Source organism: Microtus oregoni, unplaced genomic scaffold, assembly GCF_018167655.1.
Source record: "Microtus oregoni isolate MIOR12 unplaced genomic scaffold, Mior012 000004F_ref0000308, whole genome shotgun sequence".
In the NCBI taxonomy this organism is placed as follows: Eukaryota; Metazoa; Chordata; class Mammalia; order Rodentia; family Cricetidae; genus Microtus; species Microtus oregoni.
The window spans coordinates 56750671-56772055 of NW_024543063.1; the positions used below are offsets into that span (position 1 = coordinate 56750671).

The window sequence follows — 21385 nt, forward strand, 5'->3', positions numbered from 1 at the left end:
TATTGTTTCAAACATATTTATTATTTTTACAGATTCTAAATACACTAGTGACCTTGTGATACATTCTGGTATCTGTGATGCCAGGCCTGGGATCACATTTCTGGCCAGGTTCAGCATGACTGTCCAGAAGGCACCTGTCTCAGGGGAGGCAGCTTTCTGAGGGGACCCAGACGAGCAATGGTCAGTAGCAAATACCTCTGTGAGCACACTGTCTGTCCTGCACTGGGGAGGAGCTGCTGCTGTGTGGTGGTTTCTGTCCCTGGCTGTGAGCTCCTAAGAACTTTTCTCAGATTTTGTTTGAGACAAGCCTGGCTTTGAACTCTCAATCCTGCTGTGGCAGTCCCCTGAGTGGTGAGAATATAGGTTACCATGCCCAGCTCCCAGAGAGCAGTTCTAAGGTCAAGGCATAATCAAGATGCCTGAGACTACGGCAGAGTCATGCCAAGTTTCTGTGGCTTGAAAGCTTGGATTTAAGTCTCATTTTTCAGTCACACAGTTGCAATGCAGAAAGGCATCGGGGGCCAGGTCTGGTATTAGGAACTGAAGAAGTGGCCCGATACCAGATTAGAACAGGAGCAAGTGCACTGTGATTTCCGGCCTCATGGCTATCATCGTAACTCCAAGTTCCTCCCTGTGTTCTCGTTAACATCTTGTTTGATGGATGGTGCATCTTGTCAAAGCCCGTCATATGTACTGCTGCTCCTTCCAGGTACGTGGGTTCCCCTTTCTCTCATCGGCGCTGGTTTAGACCTGTTAGGTTCTTGAGCTAACACAGGGACAGAAACAGAGAGAGTGGTGAGGCTTGTCTTACCTCTAAGGCTACAATGGGAATCCCTGGGTTATTCAAGGTAGTAGGTACAATTATGACACAGATTCAAGCATTCTGGGGACTCAGAGGCAGAAGTGATTTTTTTTTTCTTTTTTGAGAAAGCTTGTCATATAGCCAAGCTGGCCTGGAACTTTTTATCCTCCTGCCTCAGCATAATGAGTGATGGAATACAGGTTTGTACTGCCTCTCCAACCAAGCTCTAGCAACTGTTTCTTGATGCCAGCAAAGACGGGGTGGGGTATTCATTTGAGAATAAGATACCAAGACTAAACCAAGATCAGCTTTATGCAGCTTGCAAGCCAAAGCTATTTGGGTTGACATGTTACAAACAGCCCAGGACCAGAGTGGAGTGGGAGGCAGGCAGTGGTGAACTGGGCAGGACTTACCGTGACCGCTGCACCCATCAGTCCTTGCACCAGTGCTTCTCCAGTGGACTTCACCTAAGAGGGGTCTGGGTCAGATTCTGTTAAGCCCGAGTGAGCTCAAAGGGGAAACAGAAAGGACAACTGAGGAAGCCTACAAGCCCGACAGTGGAGTCAAGATGGATTAATGTACTGGAAAAGAGCCTACGAACAACTCGGGCACAGACGGAGCAGACAGCCTCAAACTCACAGAGATCCACCTGCTTTTGCCTGAGTGCTGGAATTAAAGGCGTGCACCACCACCACCTGACAGACAGTAGACTTTTAAGGGCTAGCATGAGGAAAAAACTGCCAGCCTCTTTGGGGAGGCCTTTGGGACTGTCAGTTAAGAACAGGAAGCAAGAGAACAGCCAGGTGATCACGTGTGGTTTTCGGCCAACAGGGTGTGCCTACTGAAAAGGATTTCCAAATGTCCAGTCCCCAATTACCTGCTTAGCTGTGTGACCCATGTTCATTGCATCATTAATCCGGTTTTCCAGGAAACGCCAAGTATCTTCAAAGTCCGGGGAGGAGTCCTGCATCATCACCAGCTCTGTTGTGTTGTAGATGCCAGCCAGCACCGCACGGCGGGTGTACCAGTTAAACTGCAGAGAGACCCACCCAGCAGGCAGGAAATCACTGCTCTGTGCGCAAAGGAAGTCCTGGGTTTTTCTCACTTAAGACCTCAGGGACTCCCAGGCTCCCTCCTCATTTCCCCTCTCTCTCACTGACACACATGGCCCTCTGGACACCACTACTGCTCTGAACTTGGCTGGGCATCAAAGCTGTCTGTGAGATGAAAACTGTAAGCTCCTGGTCCCAACCTCCTAGGCTGAGAGTTAGAGAGTGTGAATTAAACACTAGGAACCAGGATTTAACCAGCAGCCAAGGTGATTTGACTGGTGAAGTGCCGAGTCCTGGGGAGGGTCTACAATCCAACAGTCACGACTAAACCACATGGGGAGGGCTGCCGCAGGATCAGGGACAGGTTATAACATCTGGATGAAGCTGAGAGTTCGAGTCCCCGGTGACTTCTGCCAGCTCTGGAAATTGCTCTTCAGAGGACTAGCTCAGCTACCCAGTGCTTTATTCCTTTAATTTCTTTGCTCTCTAATTTTGTTTTCCACCATCTCTGTTGGTGGTATATTCCCACACAGAGAAAGTTTATTAAAGCACTTCGTTACAAGTATGGAGGGAGGATGTATCTGTGCACCTTGCCATCCCTGAGACTTCAAAGTACTATTACATTTTAATTTCCTTTATGAAGGTGTATATATATTTTAATATCCCACCAGAAATATGGAAGCATTTAACAAGTTATATTCTTCCTGGTGCCTCCTTATAGAGGCTTATTGATCTCTCAGCAAAATGGGTCAAGATGGGGGAGGAGTTTCTTTGAAAAGCAGTGTCTCAAAGTCAGTCTCAGCAAATGAAGACACGGGGGAATCTGATGCAGAATCTATGTCTCAGGAGACTGAGGGGAAATGGTTATGATAGAGCAGCCCTGTCATAAGGCCCCAAGGTCTGTGCCCCCTCCACAAGTGGGAGGGAGAGTCAATGGTTCATGCTCAAATGCTGGTCACCAGATGACAATGATCCACATGTCACTCTGGCTCATCAAAGACCTTTCTTCCTGAGATGGGAATAACACTGCTGCCCTTCCAGACTTTTCATCAAAGAAATTTCACAAACTTCAAGAAACACCTGGCCCAAGCCTTTGCTAGCAAGCTATGGGCCTACAGAAAATACTCACATCAGTGGACTGGTCCCCAGCATAGTGCCACATGTCATCCACCATGGTGGTGAGCAAGTTCAGGCTGGGCGGGATGTTGTGAGGAAGCAGGAGGATGCTGAGGGCCTGAAGAACAAATGACAGAGGAGGTACTGCATGCAGGAAATGGCAGCACACACAGGACTCACATGGGGGGGGGGGTGTCACAGAGGACAGTCTAGTTCTTGCTCTTTGAAACCCATTATGGGTGGATGTAGCAGCAAGAAACCCTGACTAGAGGTGATGGGGCCAGGGGCATGGTTTTGTCCTAAGAAGACCTAATTAGAGTCTCCGGGCCAACATTTGAAACTGGGAATACTGACAGCTGAAGGGGTCACTCATGTACAAGAGTCCTGGAAGCAAGGATGGAAAGGGTACCTCATTCAGTCACAGTAGATTCCTGTTTCCACAAAAACAAATCTTCCCAGTTGACACTAGTGCCAGAACCAATCTGAGAGTCTCCCTTATAGCAAATACCAGCTTCTCCAGGCCCGACAGAACAAGCTCTCGACACTTTACCAACTCTATAATCCTCTGGGCTGGCGAGAGGTCCTTCACTAGCGGGAAAGTGTTCACTAGCAAAGGGCCCAGAAGGCAGCAGTGTGCTGACTGAGGCAGGCAGCTGACACCCAGTACTGCTCTGCTCGGGCTTTATGAGCTCTAGGTGGTCAAAGTCTGTCAGCTGGCTGACCAAGGTCACACACTCAAGTCTTCCAGCTGGACATAGGATACTGGGTGCTTGAGTCATCCTCGTTGTTGATGTAATTTTTAACTCAGAAAAAGGCCACACTGTGACATGCTTCAGAAAGGAGAAAAATGGAGGCAGTCCTTGGAATGAATACTCCTTTGGCAAGCATTACCCTAGCAATACACCAAGAAGCCTAGTACTCAAGACCTGAAACACGACAACACTCAATGAGTAAAGATGGCTGATACAAGCTCCTGACTGTTCTGACCTTGCTCAAGGAAGACTGCTCCTCCTTGAAGACCTGATGGCACACTCAGGCTACTGGGTCTACCTGTGATATGAACTAGTATGCATGGCCACTCACAGGTCCAGGATCTTGAAGTCGCTCCCTATGGTGCGCCCTAGCAGTAACCGAGCTCTGCCAAGTGTGCTAGGCTTTCCTGGCCCTATGGTAAAGACTCATGAACTAGCTTCTCAGCAGTGTACATGGTGAGGGGGTGGGGGTGGGATATCATTACTGTTGCTCTGGAACTTTAACATGGACTGTGTACCCGGGGCCAGTGCTCAATGTAGGGGATCAGCATTCTCAGTCTGGTTTCCACTGCATCCCTCAGGAACTGGTCTGTCTTCCTCTTCCTGGAAGAGGGAAAGAAAACAGTATGTCACTAGCTCAAAAGCAGGGGCAACACTGCCTACTCAGTCCCAGCAGCGCCTGAGGAAAACTGTCACTCAGGCTGCTGATTGCAGACCCATCTAAGCTGCAGGGTATTAGCACTGCTCTCTTGGTGTTTCTTGTATCCGCATCCTGGGGGACAATTGCTAGGGCAAGAGGCCCACTCCATGCTGCGACTTACTCTGCCTGGCCCAACTGCACCAGCTTCTGCTCCTCTTCCAGTATGTGGGTAAGGCGAGCATTGCACTGGGTAACAAAGTGCAGAATCAGCTCACTGCCGTCACTCCCAAACATGCTGGCTGCTGCGCTGGAGAGACCCAAGGACTATAGGAGAGACAGCAGAAAAAGTGAGTAAGCATATTGGGGCTGAAAGCACAATTATCACAACACCTCTTTCCTTAACAGGGACTGCATTTTCAGCGGAGACCCCTGGCTCTCGCTCTGAGCTCATGTGATTTTAGGGACCAGCACTGGTCCACCGAGCCCTTTAGTTTATGCATGGCATGGCTCCAGGCTTGCATGCTGGAGTTCAGTGCCTGGCTGGGGGAGGGGGGGGGGCGGGGGAGGTGGGTGCATGACCAAATACAGAAATCAGGAATCTACCTTAGGAATTTTGCTTAGTATGGAAAGGTTCTAGTTTCATTTTTGTTGCTGTGACAATACCCCAGCACTCTGGAGGCAAAGACAGGCGGGTCTCTGAGTTTGAGGCCAGCCTGGTCTACAGATCAAGTTCCAGGGCAGGCTGGGTTACACAGAGAAACGCTGTCTGTAAAAAACAATCAAACATGGAGGCTGGAGAGATGGCTCAGCAGTTAAGAGCATTGCCTGCTCTTCCGAAGGTCCTGAGTTCAATTCCCAGCAACCACATGGTGGCTCACAACCATCTGTAATGAGGTTTGGTGCCCTCTTTAGGCATACATGCAGATAGAATATTGTATACATAATAAATAAATATTTAAAAAAACCAATCAAGCCGGGCGGTGGTGGCGCACGCCTTTAATCCCAGCACTCGGGAGGCAGAGGCAGGCGGATCTCTGTGAGTTCGAGACCAGCCTGGTCTACAAGAGTTAGTTCCAGGACAGGCTCCAAAACCACAGATAAAACCCCGTCTCGAAAAAACCAAAAAAAAAAACAAAAAACAAAACAATCAAACAAACAAAACAAAAAAACCCAGAGCAACATGGGAAGAAAGAGTTTATTTGGCTTCCTATTCCAGGTTTTATATACAAGAACTCAAGTAGCTAGTCTTTTCACATCTACAGTCTAGAGCAGAGAGAGACAGGTCTACCCACTCTAGTTGCTTGTTTGATGTTGCTTAGTGCCCAGAGAGCTTTCTCTGCACTTACAGTGAAGAGCTCATCTCATGAAATGGTGCCGTTCACATTCACCTCAATTAATAATCCAGACAATCCCCCAGAGGCATGCCCACAGGCCAACCTGATTTAGATCAATTTCTCAGTCAAGGATTCTCAGGTGACTCTAGGTTGTGGAAAGTTGGCAACTAAAAACTAAGCATCACGGGAGGGACAGTCCTCTTTCTACTGGACTGCTGCTCCACTTCAGCCCGCATGGGAGCCTGCTGCAAAGGAGCCCAAAAAAAACCATGCGATGATCCCCCCTGGTGAACACATCATAGTAACACCGACTGTGACACTGGACCAGGCTCCTTCTGGACTTTCCTTCATTACAAGGGTCAAAATACCCCTTTCTATCATAGGCCAGTTAGAGCTGAGCTGTAGCACTGAACCCGGGGCTCTAGCCAACTCTGCTCAGAGAGAATACTCTCTTCCTGACATGCTCCCTTCACCCAGAGCTCCAGCACAGTGGGCCTGATAGGTTCTGTCTTTCAATCATTCAATTACTTTTGTAGGGTGGGGATCAAACCTAGGGTCTGCGCACAGTAAACCAGCATTCGGCCACCAAGCTACAGCCCAAGCTCCTGTCAGATGTTTAAACACACTTCTTTCCATTAGAACCACTGAGGTGCTAAACAAGTCAGAGACAGCCTTTGTTTTCCTGATCCATACTGTTGAGCATCTACTGGAGACAGGAACAGGAACAGACAGCAGGAAAGGAACAAAAGTATGTTACTATGACTTCCTCCTGCAGGGCAGGGGAACTGCCTCTCTTCTGTAGGCGAGCAGGGCCATGAAGGAGAGAGCAGCAGTGCTGACGTGAATGACTGCAGGCCGCTGCACACATTACACACGCCATCTCACCGCCTCCGCGTACTAGCGGGACAGGTTGTGGCTATAGTTCACAAACCAGGAAACTGAAGCTTACAGTTTTCACCCACAAACTGAGTCGGCAGTCTATGGTTATCATGTACTCGGTATGAAAGAAGGTAAGAGGAAAAGCCAGTTAACAGAGGGTACCGTTTCGTTCAATTTTTCCAAACAATCCTATTAATTTCTCTCTCATTTGTGAAATCTCTATCAATTTGTTCCCTCCCCCAGAAATTTCTGCTTCCTCCTATTCCTTACCAACCTTATGTTCCCCAAGCTATCACATGTACTCTGAAAAGAAATCAAAAGCCATTCTGTGGGAATTCCCTTAATGTTTAGAAACTAAACCCAGTGAGTTTGAGACTATTCTAGTCTACATAATGAATTCCAGGATAGTCAGGCTATATGGAGAGACCATGTCTCTCTCTTTCTCTCTCTCACACACACACACACGGGGGGGGGGGATAACGCAACGCTATCTTCTCCAATAATGTGTAAGGCCAGTCCTTCCACCCGTTTTCCAGATCTTGCAACTCTTGCCTTAGGAATCTCATGGTTTTGATTTTGCCTGCCGCCTTCTATTATCTCCACCATCTCTTGTGCTTCATTTTTCCCCCATGCTCAACCTCCATCCTGCTTCTGTGCTTGACACAGTCTTCTCTACTTCCTCAGTGTCACAGCCCCTTCCCTCTGACTTCTGACGCAGGACCCCAATAGCAATCACTATAATAGCTGATTGCTAGCTGTGGAGGATATCTTTTGTTCTCTCTCCAGTACCGAGATGCTCTAACCCAGAGCTACTCCCATACCCTCCCTTCCTCTCTAGCCCTTCTCTTGATGGGCTCTCAATACATAGCCCAGGCAGCCCTCAAACTTGCAGCAGTCCTCCTGCCTCAAAGTCCCACATGCTGGGGTTAGCGGTGTAAGGCACCACATAAAGTGGGATTCTCTGCGCTTTATGCTCTTGCATACACTCACATCCACACACGCTACAATACTCAAACAGCCATCTGCAGTCCTCCTTGCTCCTCTGGTGCAGAACCATTATACAGGCTCGATACCTCCAGCCTGGAGGAGGGATGGATGGAAACAAACCAAACAGTACAGAAGACAAAATGCTAGGCCCAGATAGTGAAGCGCGGGAAGAAGTATATCCCTGCCCCTAGTTTCTGCATAGAATCAGAACAGCTGTCAAACTTAACAACATTAAGCCTAAGGCCAGCGGATGGACCAATCTCTGGAGCTATGTATCCACCTTAAAGTTTACTACTATACAGCTTCATCTGTCCAGGACAGTGAATAATGTTTACTGGGTATTGAAGACAGACAAGGCACTTCGACACACAGACATAGGCAAGGACTTTCTAAAAAGGTCCAACAACACAGGAGACAATCAGACAATTGACAGACAGGATTCTATCAAATTAAAAAGCCTTGGTATAGCAAAGGAAACAATCATCAGAGTGAAGAGACAGTCTGCGAGGAAATCTTTGCTAAAGACATGCAACCGATAATACTTAGCATCTCTAAAGAACTCCAGCTCCTTCACTCAGAGTGGGCAGTAACACTACCGCCAATTCAGCCATGGCTACGAGGAGGGACTGGTGCCTTCTTGGCAAGGAGGCGCTGATGAAATGCTGGGACATCGGAAGATAGGGCTGTCACAGCTACATGTCACTAAGATGACGTGACAAACGGCAAAAAATCCTGGCTCATCAAACTCTAAGTTGCCTGCAAATCTGTCGCAGTCATCAACTACAGTCTGGATGATCAGGGTGTGGTAGCACAGACCCTCAATCCCAGCACGCAAGGCAGAGGAGAAAGAAAACCTTAAATTCTTCAAGGACAAGCCTCTGGACCTGGGCTCGAGAAGGTATGTATTCTGTGCTCTCAAACATCAGAAGCTAGGACAGAAAGACAAGGCGCCATGCACCAAGGCTCCCAGGCAAGAAGCTGGAGATAGGTAGCAAGTCCGCAGAACCCCTCTGCGGGGCCTGGGTGCAGCTGTGGCAATAAACACAAAGCCGGCACAAACAAGACGAAATGAAACAACCCCCCCAAAATTAAACAAAAAACAAACCATGCAATCAGTAAATACATTAATGAACTGAATACAAAGTCCTCATGAGAAAAACACAGACAATCAATAAATACTTGAAAAATATTCTTAACTACCGGAGAAGTTTTGAGGGCTGGGGAGATGCCTAGTGGTTAAGAGAGCTTGCTCTTTTCTCCAGTTCAGTTCCTAGCACCCACACTGCTCGGCTCACAATCTCCTCTGCCTCTGGCTCCAAGAGATCCAATGCCCTCCAAGTGACATATATACACATACACACACACATACTCACTCTCATAATAATAATAATAATAAATTTTTATTTAAAACTGCTTTGAGGGCTGGGCATGCACAATCTACAATCTGAGTTCTTGGAAGATGAATGTAGGAAGATCAGTCAGTAGTTTGGAGTTCAAGGCCAACCTCAGATATATACAACTCTGAGGCCAGTCTAGCCAACATCAGACTACTTTAAAAACAAACAAACAAAAAATTGCTTTGAGAGTCCACCCTACCCTGGTCAAGATGGCTAGCTTCAAGAAAACAAGTGACAAGAAATGATGTCAAGGACATGCAAGAGAAATTTGGAGAGGACTTCACTATGAAACTGTAGCTGGCCTGGAACTGTGTAGTTCACGGGCCTCAACCTTGTGGTGATATCCCTGCCTTTGCCTCTCAAGACCTGGGATTACAGGCATGAGTCGATAAAGACGGTGGAACTTCAGACACTGCTGGTGGCAATGTAAACTAGTATAGGCACTGTGGAAATAAGTATGGAAGTTCCCAAAATACTAAAAAGGAACTACCATGTGATCTAGCTATACTACACAATGGTGTATACCTCAAGGAGTCTAAGTTAGTGTTCACAGAGAAAAATCACACATTTATGTTTATCGCTATATTACTCTCAGTAGTCAGGATATGGATCTAGTCCTGATATGCCCATTACCAGATGGATGGATAAAGAAATTCTGTTAAGTATATACAAAAGAATTATATTCAGGGGCTGGAGAGATGGCTCAGAGGTTAAGAGCATTGCCTGCTCTTCCAAAGGTCCTGAGTTCAATTCCCAGCAAACACATGGTGGCTCACAACCATCTGTAATGGGGTCTGGTGCCCTCTTCTGGCCTGCAGACATACACACAGACAGAATATTGTATACATAATAAATAAATATTAAAAAAAAGAATTATATTCAGATGTAATGAAGGAAATGCTGTGGAATATTATTTTAACTAGGCAAAGATGTGTTACATTTGTTTATGCTGCAGAATGTTACTTTAACTACGTAAAGGTGTGTTACATTTGTTTATCTGCAGAATATTACTTTAACCACGTAAAGATGTGCTACATTTGTTTATGCTGCAGAATATTACTTTAACTATGTAAAGGTGTGTTACATTTGTTTATGCTGCATTGCTTAATTATGCAATCCTAGTATTTTGGAGGCAGAGTCAACAGGGCCACTGCAAGTCTGAGGCTGGCCTTGTCTACTTAGTGAGTTCCAGACTGGCCCAGGCTACACAGTAAGACCCTGTCTCTAAATTTAAAAAAAAAAAAGAAAAGAAAAGAAAAAATAGGAGCTATCAAGATGGCTTAGCACAGAAAGGCCCCAGGTTGTCAAGGCTGGACCACCTGAATTCAATCACTGAGACCCACATCACAGAAGACAAGACCCTCCTCCTCTAACTTCTATCTATATATATCTATGCGAGTTCCAGGCCAGCCTGTACTACATAGCAAGCCATTTCTATCCTATGGGGAAGAAAGTCAAAGATAACCCAGACAATCCTGTGACTGTGAAGCTATGAGCAAAGACTGGAAGAAAGCAGAACGTCTGTGGTTCTGACTCTGGGTTCACCTGGGTCTGCTGCCCCACCTCACCTCTACCCACCTGGGCTCCTTCCGCAATGGCCTCTGCAGTCCAGCCATGCGCAGGCACAAACTCCAGGGCTGCTGTCAAGATGCGATGCTGTAGCTGCTCCTCACTCTCGTGGTCCTCTTCCTCCTCTCCACTCTGGTCTGTGTACCTGATACAGAGCCCAGCACACATCATCTCACTGTCTACAGCCTGGCATCAGAACGAGCCCAGCAGGAAAGAAAGGATGGGTCTCCTATAGGCATGTTAGGAGGGGCTTTACTTCTGCTTAGTATGGATGTTTTAATACCAACAAGGTTCAAATCCTATCATCCTTGCCCTCCTCCCACAGGAAGAAAGTGTCCAGGAATTTGAGTTTTTATGATAAGAAGACAATGGCCCTGTCCCAGCCTAGGTTTCTGCTTATCATCCTTAGACAAGTGGGTCCAACCTGGGCCCATAGGCTACCTATGCCCCAGGAGAGCTATGGCTCTGGCTAAACATATTGATAGATGACATAGTCATTGTAGAGTCATAGGTTGGCCACTCCTGCTACAACATGGTGTTTAAAGGGTTTTCTTCTGTCTGTACTGGGCTGTTACTCCAAAAAAGTAAGAAAAATGGTTATTTTATTTATAGGTATAAATCCTCAAAAAATATTGAGTTGCAAGTATTTAGCTAGATATCTGCCAGCAATCCCAGCACATGGCAGGTTGAGACAGGAGGAAGTCCTGGAGTTTAAGGCCAGTCTCAGGTAAAAGATAAACACGTTTAAAATTTCATTGCCTGTGTAGAGCAGACTTAGCTTTTATAAGGTAATAATAACTACATTTCCATTAGATATGGGTTTTTTGTTTGTTTGTTTGGTTGGTTTTGAGACAGGGTCTCAAATCAATCACTCAATCATCAATCAATCGATCAATCAAATAACAGGGCTGGAAAATATCTCAGCAGTTAAGAGCACTGACTACTGCTTCTGAGCTCGGTTCCCAGAACCCACACTGGGCAGCTCACAACTGTCAGTAACTTAGCTCTAGAGCAGCAGTTCTCCATCTGTGGGTCTCAACCCTTTGAGGGCTGAGAGACCCTTTCACAGGGGTGGCTTAAGACCATCAGAAAACACAGATATTTACATTATGATTAATAACAGCAGCAAAATTACAGTTACTAAATAGTAATGAAAGTAATTTTATGGTTGGGGGTCACCACAACATGAGGAACTGTATTAAAGGGTCACAGCATTAGGAAGGCTGAGAACCACTGCACTAGGGGGTCTGATGCCCAGTTCTGGCCTTTTTGGCACCCATGTGCACATACCACAAAAGGCAAACAGACACAGACAGACACACACACTTTTTGGCATCAGTACCCACCCATGTGTACATACCACAACAGACACACAACACACACAATTTTTTTTAAAAGAGTACTTTAAAAGCCAGGCGGTGGTGGGGCTGGAGAGATGGCTCAGAGGTTAAGAGCACTGGCTGCTCTTCCAGAGGACCTGAGTTCAATTCCCAGCAACCATATGGTGGCTCACAACCATCTGTAGTTTGATCTGGTTCCCTCTTCTGGCCTGCAGACAGATCACTGTATAAATAATAAATAAATAAATTAAAAAAAAAAAGCCAGGCAGTGGTAGTTCCAGCACTTGGGAGGCAGAGACAGGTGGATCTCTGAGTTCGAGGCCAGCCTGGTCTACAAGAGCTAGTTCCAGGACAGTTGGGGCTGTTATACAGAGAAACTCTGTCTCAAGAAACCAAAATAAAATAAAATAAAAAATAAAGTACTTTACAAAAACTAGTAAAACTTGGCTAGGCATGGACATACATACCTTTAGCACTCAGGAAGGCAGAGGTAGGGGATCTCTGTGAGTTGTAGGCCAGCATAGTCTACAAGGAGAGTTCCAGCTCAGCCAGGGTTACATAGTGACCTTGTCTCAAAACAAGCAAACAAAACTTGGTAGGAAAATTGAACACTCTAATCCTCTATTGTGGAAAGTTCAATTTTCAGTGGCAGGATTAACAAGAAAAACAGATCTGCTGTAGATGCACTCGGGAGACAGAGGCAGGAGGATCTCTGTGAATTTGAGGCCAGCCTGCTCTATATAACCAGTTCTAGGACGGTCAGAACTACACAGAGAGACCCTGTCTCAAAACCAACCAACCAACCAAACAAACAAACAAAAAACCCATATCTAATGGAAATGTAGTTATTATTACCTTGTAAAAGCTAAGTCTGCCCTACACAGGCAATGAAATTTTAAATGTGTTTATCTTTTGCCTCTATGCTCCTAACAGTTCTGTATCCCAGGCAAGCCTTGAACCTGTGATCCTCCTCCAGACTCCAGTGCTGGCCAGTTTTATGTCAACTTGATACAAGCTAGAGCGCGCGCGCGGGGGGGGGGGGGGGGGGGGGGGGGGGGGGGGGGGGGGGGGGGGGGGGGCCACGACGACAGACGGACACACACGACCTCAATTGAGGAAATGCCTTCAGAAGTTCTAGCTGTAGGAAGCCATTTTCTTAACTACTGATTGATGGGGGAGGGCCTAGCCCACTGTGGGTGGTGCCATCCCTGGGCTGGTGATCCTGGATTCTATAATGAACAAGGCTGAGCAAGCCACGAGGAGCAAGCCAGTAAGCAAACACTCCTACATGGCCTCTGCCATCAGCTCCTGCCTCCACGATCCTGCCCTGCTGGAGTAGGACTTCCTTCCATGATAGACTACGACGTGGAAGTATAAGCCAAATAAACCCCCCAACTTGCTTTTGCTCATGGTGTTTTCTTATAACAATAGAAACCCTAACTAAGACACTTTAGTCATTGGGATTACTTCTTCAAAGTTCCCATCTCTACAGAGAGGATATACATGTTTCTTCATATTATGTCTCCTATCAAACAATGGAGTCTAAATAGTCATAAGACAGGCTAAATACATTTTGGTTCATTCATTACCAGAACGTTATACCACTACTATGTTATTTTTAACACAAACTGTGAAAAGACACTAAGAATCTACTGTTGAACAGGCATACATACATCTATAATCCTAGTACTTGGGAAACTCAGTCAGAAGATCGCTGAACTCAATCTGCCTAGGCTACAGAGACCTCATCTTAAAAGAAAAAAAATGCTTATAGAAACTTCTAAAAGGCAATTTTATGTCAGACGAGTTATCTCTGTGTATGACTTCAAGTATTCTCCACTGTGTTTAGATTTTCTAAAAACAACAGAAAACAGCGAAGCACAGTAGCTGACTCCTGCAATCCCAGCACTTTGGAGACTGGGGCTGGAGGATTCCCAGAGCTCGAGGCCATCAGGGCTACCAGCCTGGGGTGCAGAGTTAAAGACCCGCCAGTTCCACAAGACCTTACCAGAAAGGAAAGAGGGAAGGGGAATAGAAAGAAGAAGGAGGGGCTGGTGAGGAGGAAGCTGCATTCTGAAGCATGCCAAGTGGCCAGCAATGAGTAGATCCGGACACTAATGCTTACCTGGGGGGCTGACGAGGAAACTCTGAGCCGGGTGTTTCTGGCCCTGGTGTCTCAGAATGCTGCTGAGAAAAAGACTGAGGAGGCTGCCGCTTCTGCTCTTCTGAAGACCTCAAGCCCACAGAAGTGTGGAGGGCACGCGGCATCAGAGGTGATTGGCAGCGGACCACTGAAACAGAAACAAGACTGTTGTTCAGGGACATTCACCGTGGAGCACCGTCTGAGACCCAGAGTGGTGATAAAAGTGAGGAGGAAGTACACGGTAGGAACGCTCTGCAGGCACTCATTCCAGTGTTGAGTCCCCAACAGACACCTTGTAAACAGAAGCCTTGAGACACGTAAATCAGTTAACCGAAGACCTAGCTGTCTCACTGGCCTGTCTGTAGCACCGGTCAGCTATATGGCTCTATAAAACATTTCCCTCAGTATACAGACTAAAATAATTGTCTTAATTATTACTGTGTGTGCATGACATACATGGATAGTCATTCAATGACACACGCTTAGAGCTCAGAGGGTTCCTTTGTGGAGTTGGCTTTCTTTTTTAACCCTTACATCCATTCTGGGAATGGAACTCAGGTTGCCAGGTTTGAACCATCTTGCTGGCTCCATAATATTCAGCTTTTAAAACCCCACAGATTAAGAGTGTTAATCTCAACTTGTTCGGTGGCAATGTTAAGGTACCCTTCAAACATGAAATGCTACACCTATGTACATAACAAGCCTACATTCCAAGTGTTTACATGGCATTTCTTTTCCTTCTTTATCATGTTTTTGTATATTGTATGCGTGTGCATGTTTGTGTGTATTGTGTGCATGTGCTTGTTTGTACGTACATAGGTGAGCATGCACAAGTATGTGGAGGCTTGAGGTCAGTTTTGGGAATCATTCTCAATCTCTTCTTCCACTTTATTGATTGATAGGGTCTCTGCAACAAAATCAGAGCTTACTGATATGGTTAGTCTTGCTGGCCTGCTTGAACTAGAGATCTCCGGTCTCCACCTCCGGGCTTCTTTTCTTTCTTTCAGTTTTTATTTTTCTGTTTGTTTTGTTTCTGAGACAAGATCTCACTATGGAGTCCTGACTAGAATGACACTCAGTATGAAGACCAGGCTAGCCTGAACTCACTATGGAGACCAAGCTGGCCTCAAACACCCAGAAATATGCCTCTCTGACTCCTTAGTGCTAGATTAAAGGCATGTACCACCACATGTGTGTTTTATGTGGGTTCTAAAGACCAGAATTCTGGTTCTCACACTCAAGCACTCTAACTTACTTTAGGAAATATCAGCAGTGTCTCCTGTGTAAAAATCCTTACTAATTTTTTCTTCCTCAACACTTTATCATCAGAATACAAGCTGAAGGAATTGCGAACATCTGGATATCCACTCCAGTTTCTACAGATATGCTCTTCACCAGCATATTTCTGATTATTTAGTGCAGATCTCAAGGGTTCTGCATCTCCAACATTTCAGTCCATGTATTACTCGAGCTCACTGATTACTGTCCCTTTATGAACTGTTTATATATGATGAAATATACAAATCTTAAATATATCATTCTGTGAGCGATGTAAAGAAATACACCTGTATAACATGAATCCTATGTAGACATTACTATCACCCCAGAAAATTCCCTCTCACCTTTTCAGCTCCCATACCTCTGTTCTGAAACTCACATCCTAGGTTAGTTTTTGCTTGTACTTGGATTTCTTTAATCTACATGTTCTAATGTTTTTCTCTGAAGTTTCTTTTGTTTCATATATATTTTAAAATTTTGTTTGTTTGTTTGTCAAGACAGGGTATCTCTGTGTACCTGAATGTCCTGGCATTCACTCTGTAAACCAGGCTGACCTCAAATTTAGAGACTAGCTTGGATTAAAGGTGTGCACCACCACCGTTTGGCTAATTTTTAAAGATTTATTCATGTGTATGAGTGTTTTGCCTGCATCTATGTATATGTATCCCATGTCTGCCTGATGACCACAAGGAGAGAAGAGGGGGTTGGGAAGTGAGCCCTGGGTATCTGCAAAAACAGCACACACTCTTAATGATGAGCCATTTCCCAAGCCCTGCTTAGTATTTTTTCAAAGACGTCTTACTTTTTTTTTTTAATGAGTCTTTTGCCTGCATGTGTGTATCTGCACCATGTGAATGCCTGTGTCCATGGAGGCCAAAAGAGAATATTGGATCTATGATTGGTAGAAACTGAACTTGTGTCCTCTGGAAGACCTGCCAGTGCTCTTAACCACTGAGCCTTCTCTCCAGGACATTATTTAGTTTTTTAAAAAAAAATAAATATATATATATATATATATATATATATATATATACACACATTGGTGTCAGTTTGTGTGTGGGGATGAAGAAGGCATGAGATGCCCTGGAGCTGGAGTTACAGGTGGTTGTGAGCTGTCCAACATGTGTGCTGGGAATCCAACTTGGGTCCTTCTCAAGAGCAGTATGAACTCTCAATTGCTGGGCCATCTCTCTACCTTCCCAGATCAGTATATTTTAAAAAGATCATCCTATGCAACTCTTTGAGAAGTCTACAAGAACACTTGGGAATGTTTTACTTTCTGTGACTCTTTGAAAACCCATGTTCCTGGATCTGTCTTTCTTTTGAGTGCCTCTTTTCTCTTAACCCTAGTGCTCAAGTCTACATTAAAATCTCTTCGTTAAACCCTGTTTTAAACATGTACACACAAAATATCAAAAGATCAGCTTATATTATTTTGAGACAGTCTTCCAAATAGCTCAGATTGAGACAGGACTACACATATTTTAAAAAGAAAATTGTAATAAGAAGGAAAAGCACGGGGTTGGAGAGATGGCTGAGAGGTTAAGGGTACTGGCTGCACTTCCAGAGGTCCTGAGTTCAATTCCCAGCAACTACAAAAGAGGAATGTTTGGCTTTTCAGGGTCCAACCATTATAAAGGTGCTGCGAATACACTTCAATGTTTTGTGGACACAATTTCTTGATTAAATACCCAAGATTGAGTTTCTTGGACCCTGGTATTATTTTTACTAAACATACCTTGTCTGAAACTTAGGATAAAATTGACAAAAAGGAAGTCACTGAAAACAATAATATGGAAAGAAACATAGAACACCATGCATAAAATCAGCATTTTGTTATATGCACAGAAAATAGAGCAAATACCCACAAAATATGAAGTGAGGGGTTTCCCAAAGTATGGCTGTGAAATCTCTGCAGCTCGGAAATTTTAGTTGCATACTTATGTTAATGTGTTAGTGTGGAAATATTCTATTTATGGACAGTGATTTTTGCTTTTTCACTTAATAACAATGTCCAAAGTTTTCTTTTTAAAGTAAAAGTCTGGATTAACGTGGAAGTAAAAATACTGAACATTCGGCAGCAATGATAGTAAGAGAATGTCACCAACTTAGTGACGTGGTGTGGCAATGACTGACTCTGGGGAAAGACCGGGCTGGACGTTCTCTGTTCCATCTGTCCCTCCAGCGAGGCTGGCCCAGTGCCCATGGCAACGGAACTGAGAACACGTCTGCAACGGACGAGCTCGGTGACCTTGGGTACACCGAGCCCTCTCTGAAGCTCCATTACCTCTGGGGAACCGGGGTGACAGGCCTGCTCCGTTGCTTTTGCCCCTCACAGCTCCAGTCAGGAGATCGAAACCCACTAAGTGGTTTTGTTTTTTCCCCAACTCGAGACTCCAGGGGCTCCACGCTGATGCCCTTCACCTTTACCTTGCTATCCCCCACCATGGCCTTTCTCGCCCTATGCCAAGCCCAGGCTCGCGCAGCTTCTCCTTCCCCGCTCTCCCCCGCGCCCGGCCTCAGTTGTCACCTCACCGGGCAGGCACCGCAGCTGCAGGAGCCTCCAGCCTACCCGGCCGAGGACGCCAGACACTGCTGCCGTCGCCGCCATCTTGGAAGTGGGCACGCACGCCGACGGCGGCGACGTGCCGGGCAGCGTCACGCCGTCAGGCGAGGGGGGCCGCGTCTACCTTCTAGGACTGGGTGCTGCGCCGCGTCTTCCCGCGAGAGACCGGAGACGAGAAGCCGGCGTCTGCGGAGCGGGTATTCAGGGTAGGAGGAAGGTGAGCTCGTTCTGGGCAGCTCGAGTACCCGATCGGGCCTAACGGGCCTCCTCGTGCCCACTCTCGTCCTCTGTCCTCTCGTTTCCGCTCCCCGCGCCGTCATTGGCTTGCCTGGGGGAAGCCGGTGTGAGGGATCACGGTGACCATCATGGCCCTTCCCGCGGCGGCATTCCTATCGCCGGGGCTCTTCTGCCGCCTCTTTTTCTCCTGAAACCCGGAGCTGGCATCGAGATCGCCAGTTTACTCATAGCCATCTGTGGTGACCTTGGGTCTCCTTCAGGGCATCTGGCGGAAAGCACGAAAGCTGGGGAGAACCTGGAGTCACAGGTTGTCCCTTTGAGCTTGGCATTTATTTCCGACTTATCTAGGATGCTTGTTTATAAAACGAATCCAGGCTTTTGTCCGGAGAGTTGACCCTGTGGTCCAGGGATCTAGCTTTAACAAACCATTTTTAAGTTTGGGAGAGGCTTGCTTCTTAGCGTCTGGCGTATCTGAGTCCAGGTTGCAGTCTTCCGAGGGGGACCTGAGCGACTCGCTGCTCCCCCTGGGAAGGAGCAAATAGTGTGTATTTATTGTCATGATCCTGGAGGGAACATTTATGTGGAGGCCAGAGGACAAGTTTGTTTTTCATCAGACTGTGGCCACCTCCCTTGTGACAGGGTCTCTAGTGGCCTGAAGCTCACCAGTTAAGGCTGGACTGGCTGGCCAGTCTGCCCTTCTCCAGCTCCCCGGTGCTGGATTACTTACCCGGCCAAATAAGCTTTAAAAAAATACATATATTCTATTTAGTATTATTTTATGCGGGTTTGACATGTGTAGAATGGAAGTCAGGAGAACTTTCAGGAGTTAATCCTCTACTTCCTTGGGTTCTGAGGATTGAACTCAGGTTGTCAGGCTTGTATAGCAAGTGCCCTTACCCATTGAATCATCTCAATGGCCCACACATCCAGCTTTTCTGTGGGTTCTGGGACTCCAACTCAAGACCTGTGCTCGCTTGTTACCTAGCCGTCCCCAGAGTCCTGATAATGGTCTTGAGACTAGTTTCACTGAAGGGTCCAGGCTGCCCTCAGAACTCGGGATCCCTCTTCAGTATCCTAAGAGGGCTGGGATTACAGGCAAGCGCCATTTCCGGCTATTAAATTGGTGTTTGTTTGATTTTGTGGTATTGAAGTCTGAACTCAGGACCGTATACATACTAGCTAGGTACACACCACTGAACTGTACCCCCCCATCCTTAATGAGTGACTCCTGCAACAATGCATTGTATCATATCCAGCCCTCTTCAATGGGACCACAAGCCTAAGAATCTGCTTGTTGGGTGCCCATAAATATGCCCATCTCCAGTCGTCAGATGTTTGCTCTTGTTCTTACTGCCTGCTGGTAACTTTTTTTAAAACAGGGTCTCACTGCATAGCTGAACTTGATGTGTAGACCAGACTGGCCTTGAACTCCCAAAGATCTGCCTGCCCTTGTCTAGGAAGTTCTGGTACTAAAGGTGAACACCACCACACGGGGCTGCTAGGAACATTTTTGGAAAGCCTTGGGTGGCTGCTGTCAGCTGGAGAAGCATCTAACAAACAAGGTCAATTATGTGACGTTGTCGTCCACTTCACCGCTCTGAAGTTGTGAAACAGCCCTGAGTCACAGCCCCTGAGTATGCTGGCTTAGGCGCCGGATTTTTTTATATATATAGTTCTGGTTTTGTTTTTAAACAGATCTGCCACACTAACAAAAAATCTGATCAAAATTGTCACACTTTGGCTCTATAGCTTAAAAAAATTGTCTTTTCAGGAAAGGTTGACTGAAAACTGTAGGTGTGTGTGTGTGTATTGATGAGGGGAGGTTTAAGGTTTAATCTACTCATGAAGTCCCTCTTGTTATGGGAAGAAGAATGTTCTGTTTACACTCCACTAACTTACTGGCACAGTCCCACTGGTACTGGACGTCAAAGGCGAGGCTCTCTGGGTTCTAAGGATGGAAAGGAAGCTTTGCGTTCTTCCCTCACAAGCATCTGTAAGGAGAGAGGTTTTACCAGACTATTGGAAGCAAAGACAAACTGCGGATTATTTCATTGAGCTCTGTGGATCAGCATCTGCTGAGCACTTTACATAGCTTGCTGTTCCAGGGTTTCTTACCAGTCGTAAAAACATGAGGTTGTTTATTGATAAGGAGACTCAGAAAGGCTGACTTGCCACAGTCCTGTCCCTGAGGAAACAAGTAGTGGACAGATGTTCAGGCTATTCATTTTTAATAACTTGCTACCTAGCAGAAAGTACTCCTGTCTTCTCTGCAGGCTCTTAAATGTGAGATTGGTCCCATGTTACCCAATTGAGAGATTTGCAAGGTTTCTTTCTCAAAGTCATGTGCCAGTTAGAAGCTGTTCATTCTTGACGGTGTGCTTTTTAGGGATTTAAAATCCCACACTAAAGAACCAAAGACTCCTGCCTGTCTGATAACCACGTGGCGTCCTCTTGGGCTTTGTGCTGAGTCAGGATAGCACAGAGCTGGTGTTCGCAGGAAGAAACTAGCCAAAAGCTGTGGTGGAGCGAGAGTGCTGTAGGGAGAGAGTCACTTTGGAGTGGAAGTCAGATGTTGAATCTAGCCAGCTGAGGGTTTCAATTTTGCTGTAGACATTAAAACCATTAGTAGCATTTTCTTTTTTTTTTTTAATATTTATTATGTATACAATATTCTGTCTGTGTGTATGTCTGCAGGCCAGAAGAGGGCACCAGACCTCATTACAGATGGTTGTGAGCCACCATGTGGTTGCTGGGAATTGAACTCAGAACCTTTGGAAGAGCAGGCAATGCTCTTAACCTCTGAGCCATCTCTCCAGCCCCCCATTAGTAGCATTTTCTAAAATGACAAAGCACTGTGTAAGCAAAGGTGACTCTGGTTAAAGGTCATAGTTTTTAGATACAAAGGTGAACAGTTTTCAAACCAAGCATGATGTTGCATACCTGTAATCCTAGTACTTGGGAATTAGAGGAGGCAGGATCAGAAGTTCAAGGCCAGCCTGGGCTAGATGAGACCCCCCCACCCCGCAAAAAAAAAAGTAACAGGAAAATGAAATAAGTTATGTTTTATTTTGTGTGTGTGGCCATTTGTACCCCACCTGCACATGTGGAGGTCACAGGACAACCTGTAGAAGTCGGTTCTTTCTCTCCATGTGGTACATGAAGACTGAGTTCAGATAATCAAGCTTGGCCACAAGTGTTTTTACCAGCTGGTGCATCTGCTGCCCCTGGATGTTTTTGTAGAAGGGAAGTATAAGGGCATGTGACCTAAGTACAGCCTGGGAGTGTGGGGTGTC

General features: G+C 46.1%; 2 protein-coding genes across 3 annotated transcripts in view; one reads left to right on the forward strand and one right to left on the reverse strand.

The window, feature by feature from the left end:
* Nucleotides 1–17971, reverse strand: Coq9 (coenzyme Q9). Its single transcript, XM_041650280.1, has 9 exons — nucleotides 17825–17971; nucleotides 13994–14159; nucleotides 10538–10673; nucleotides 4544–4686; nucleotides 4241–4325; nucleotides 2984–3088; nucleotides 1680–1835; nucleotides 1216–1269; nucleotides 1–766 (listed from the first exon to the last, which is right to left on the reverse strand). Exons 1-9 carry the CDS (start codon nucleotides 17898–17900, stop codon nucleotides 731–733), a joined length of 957 nt encoding a protein of 318 aa, XP_041506214.1. The 5' UTR covers nucleotides 17901–17971; the 3' UTR covers nucleotides 1–730.
* Ciapin1 (cytokine induced apoptosis inhibitor 1) overlaps nucleotides 17946–21385 on the forward strand; it is a 14284-nt gene continuing 10844 nt past the window's right edge. Inside the window, exon 1 of one of the 2 annotated variants that reach the window (XM_041650281.1) lies at nucleotides 17946–18072. The gene's annotated coding sequence lies outside the window, so the exon portion shown is untranslated. The remainder of the gene's footprint in view (nucleotides 18073–21385) is intronic. The other variant, XM_041650282.1, reaches the window with a different exon arrangement.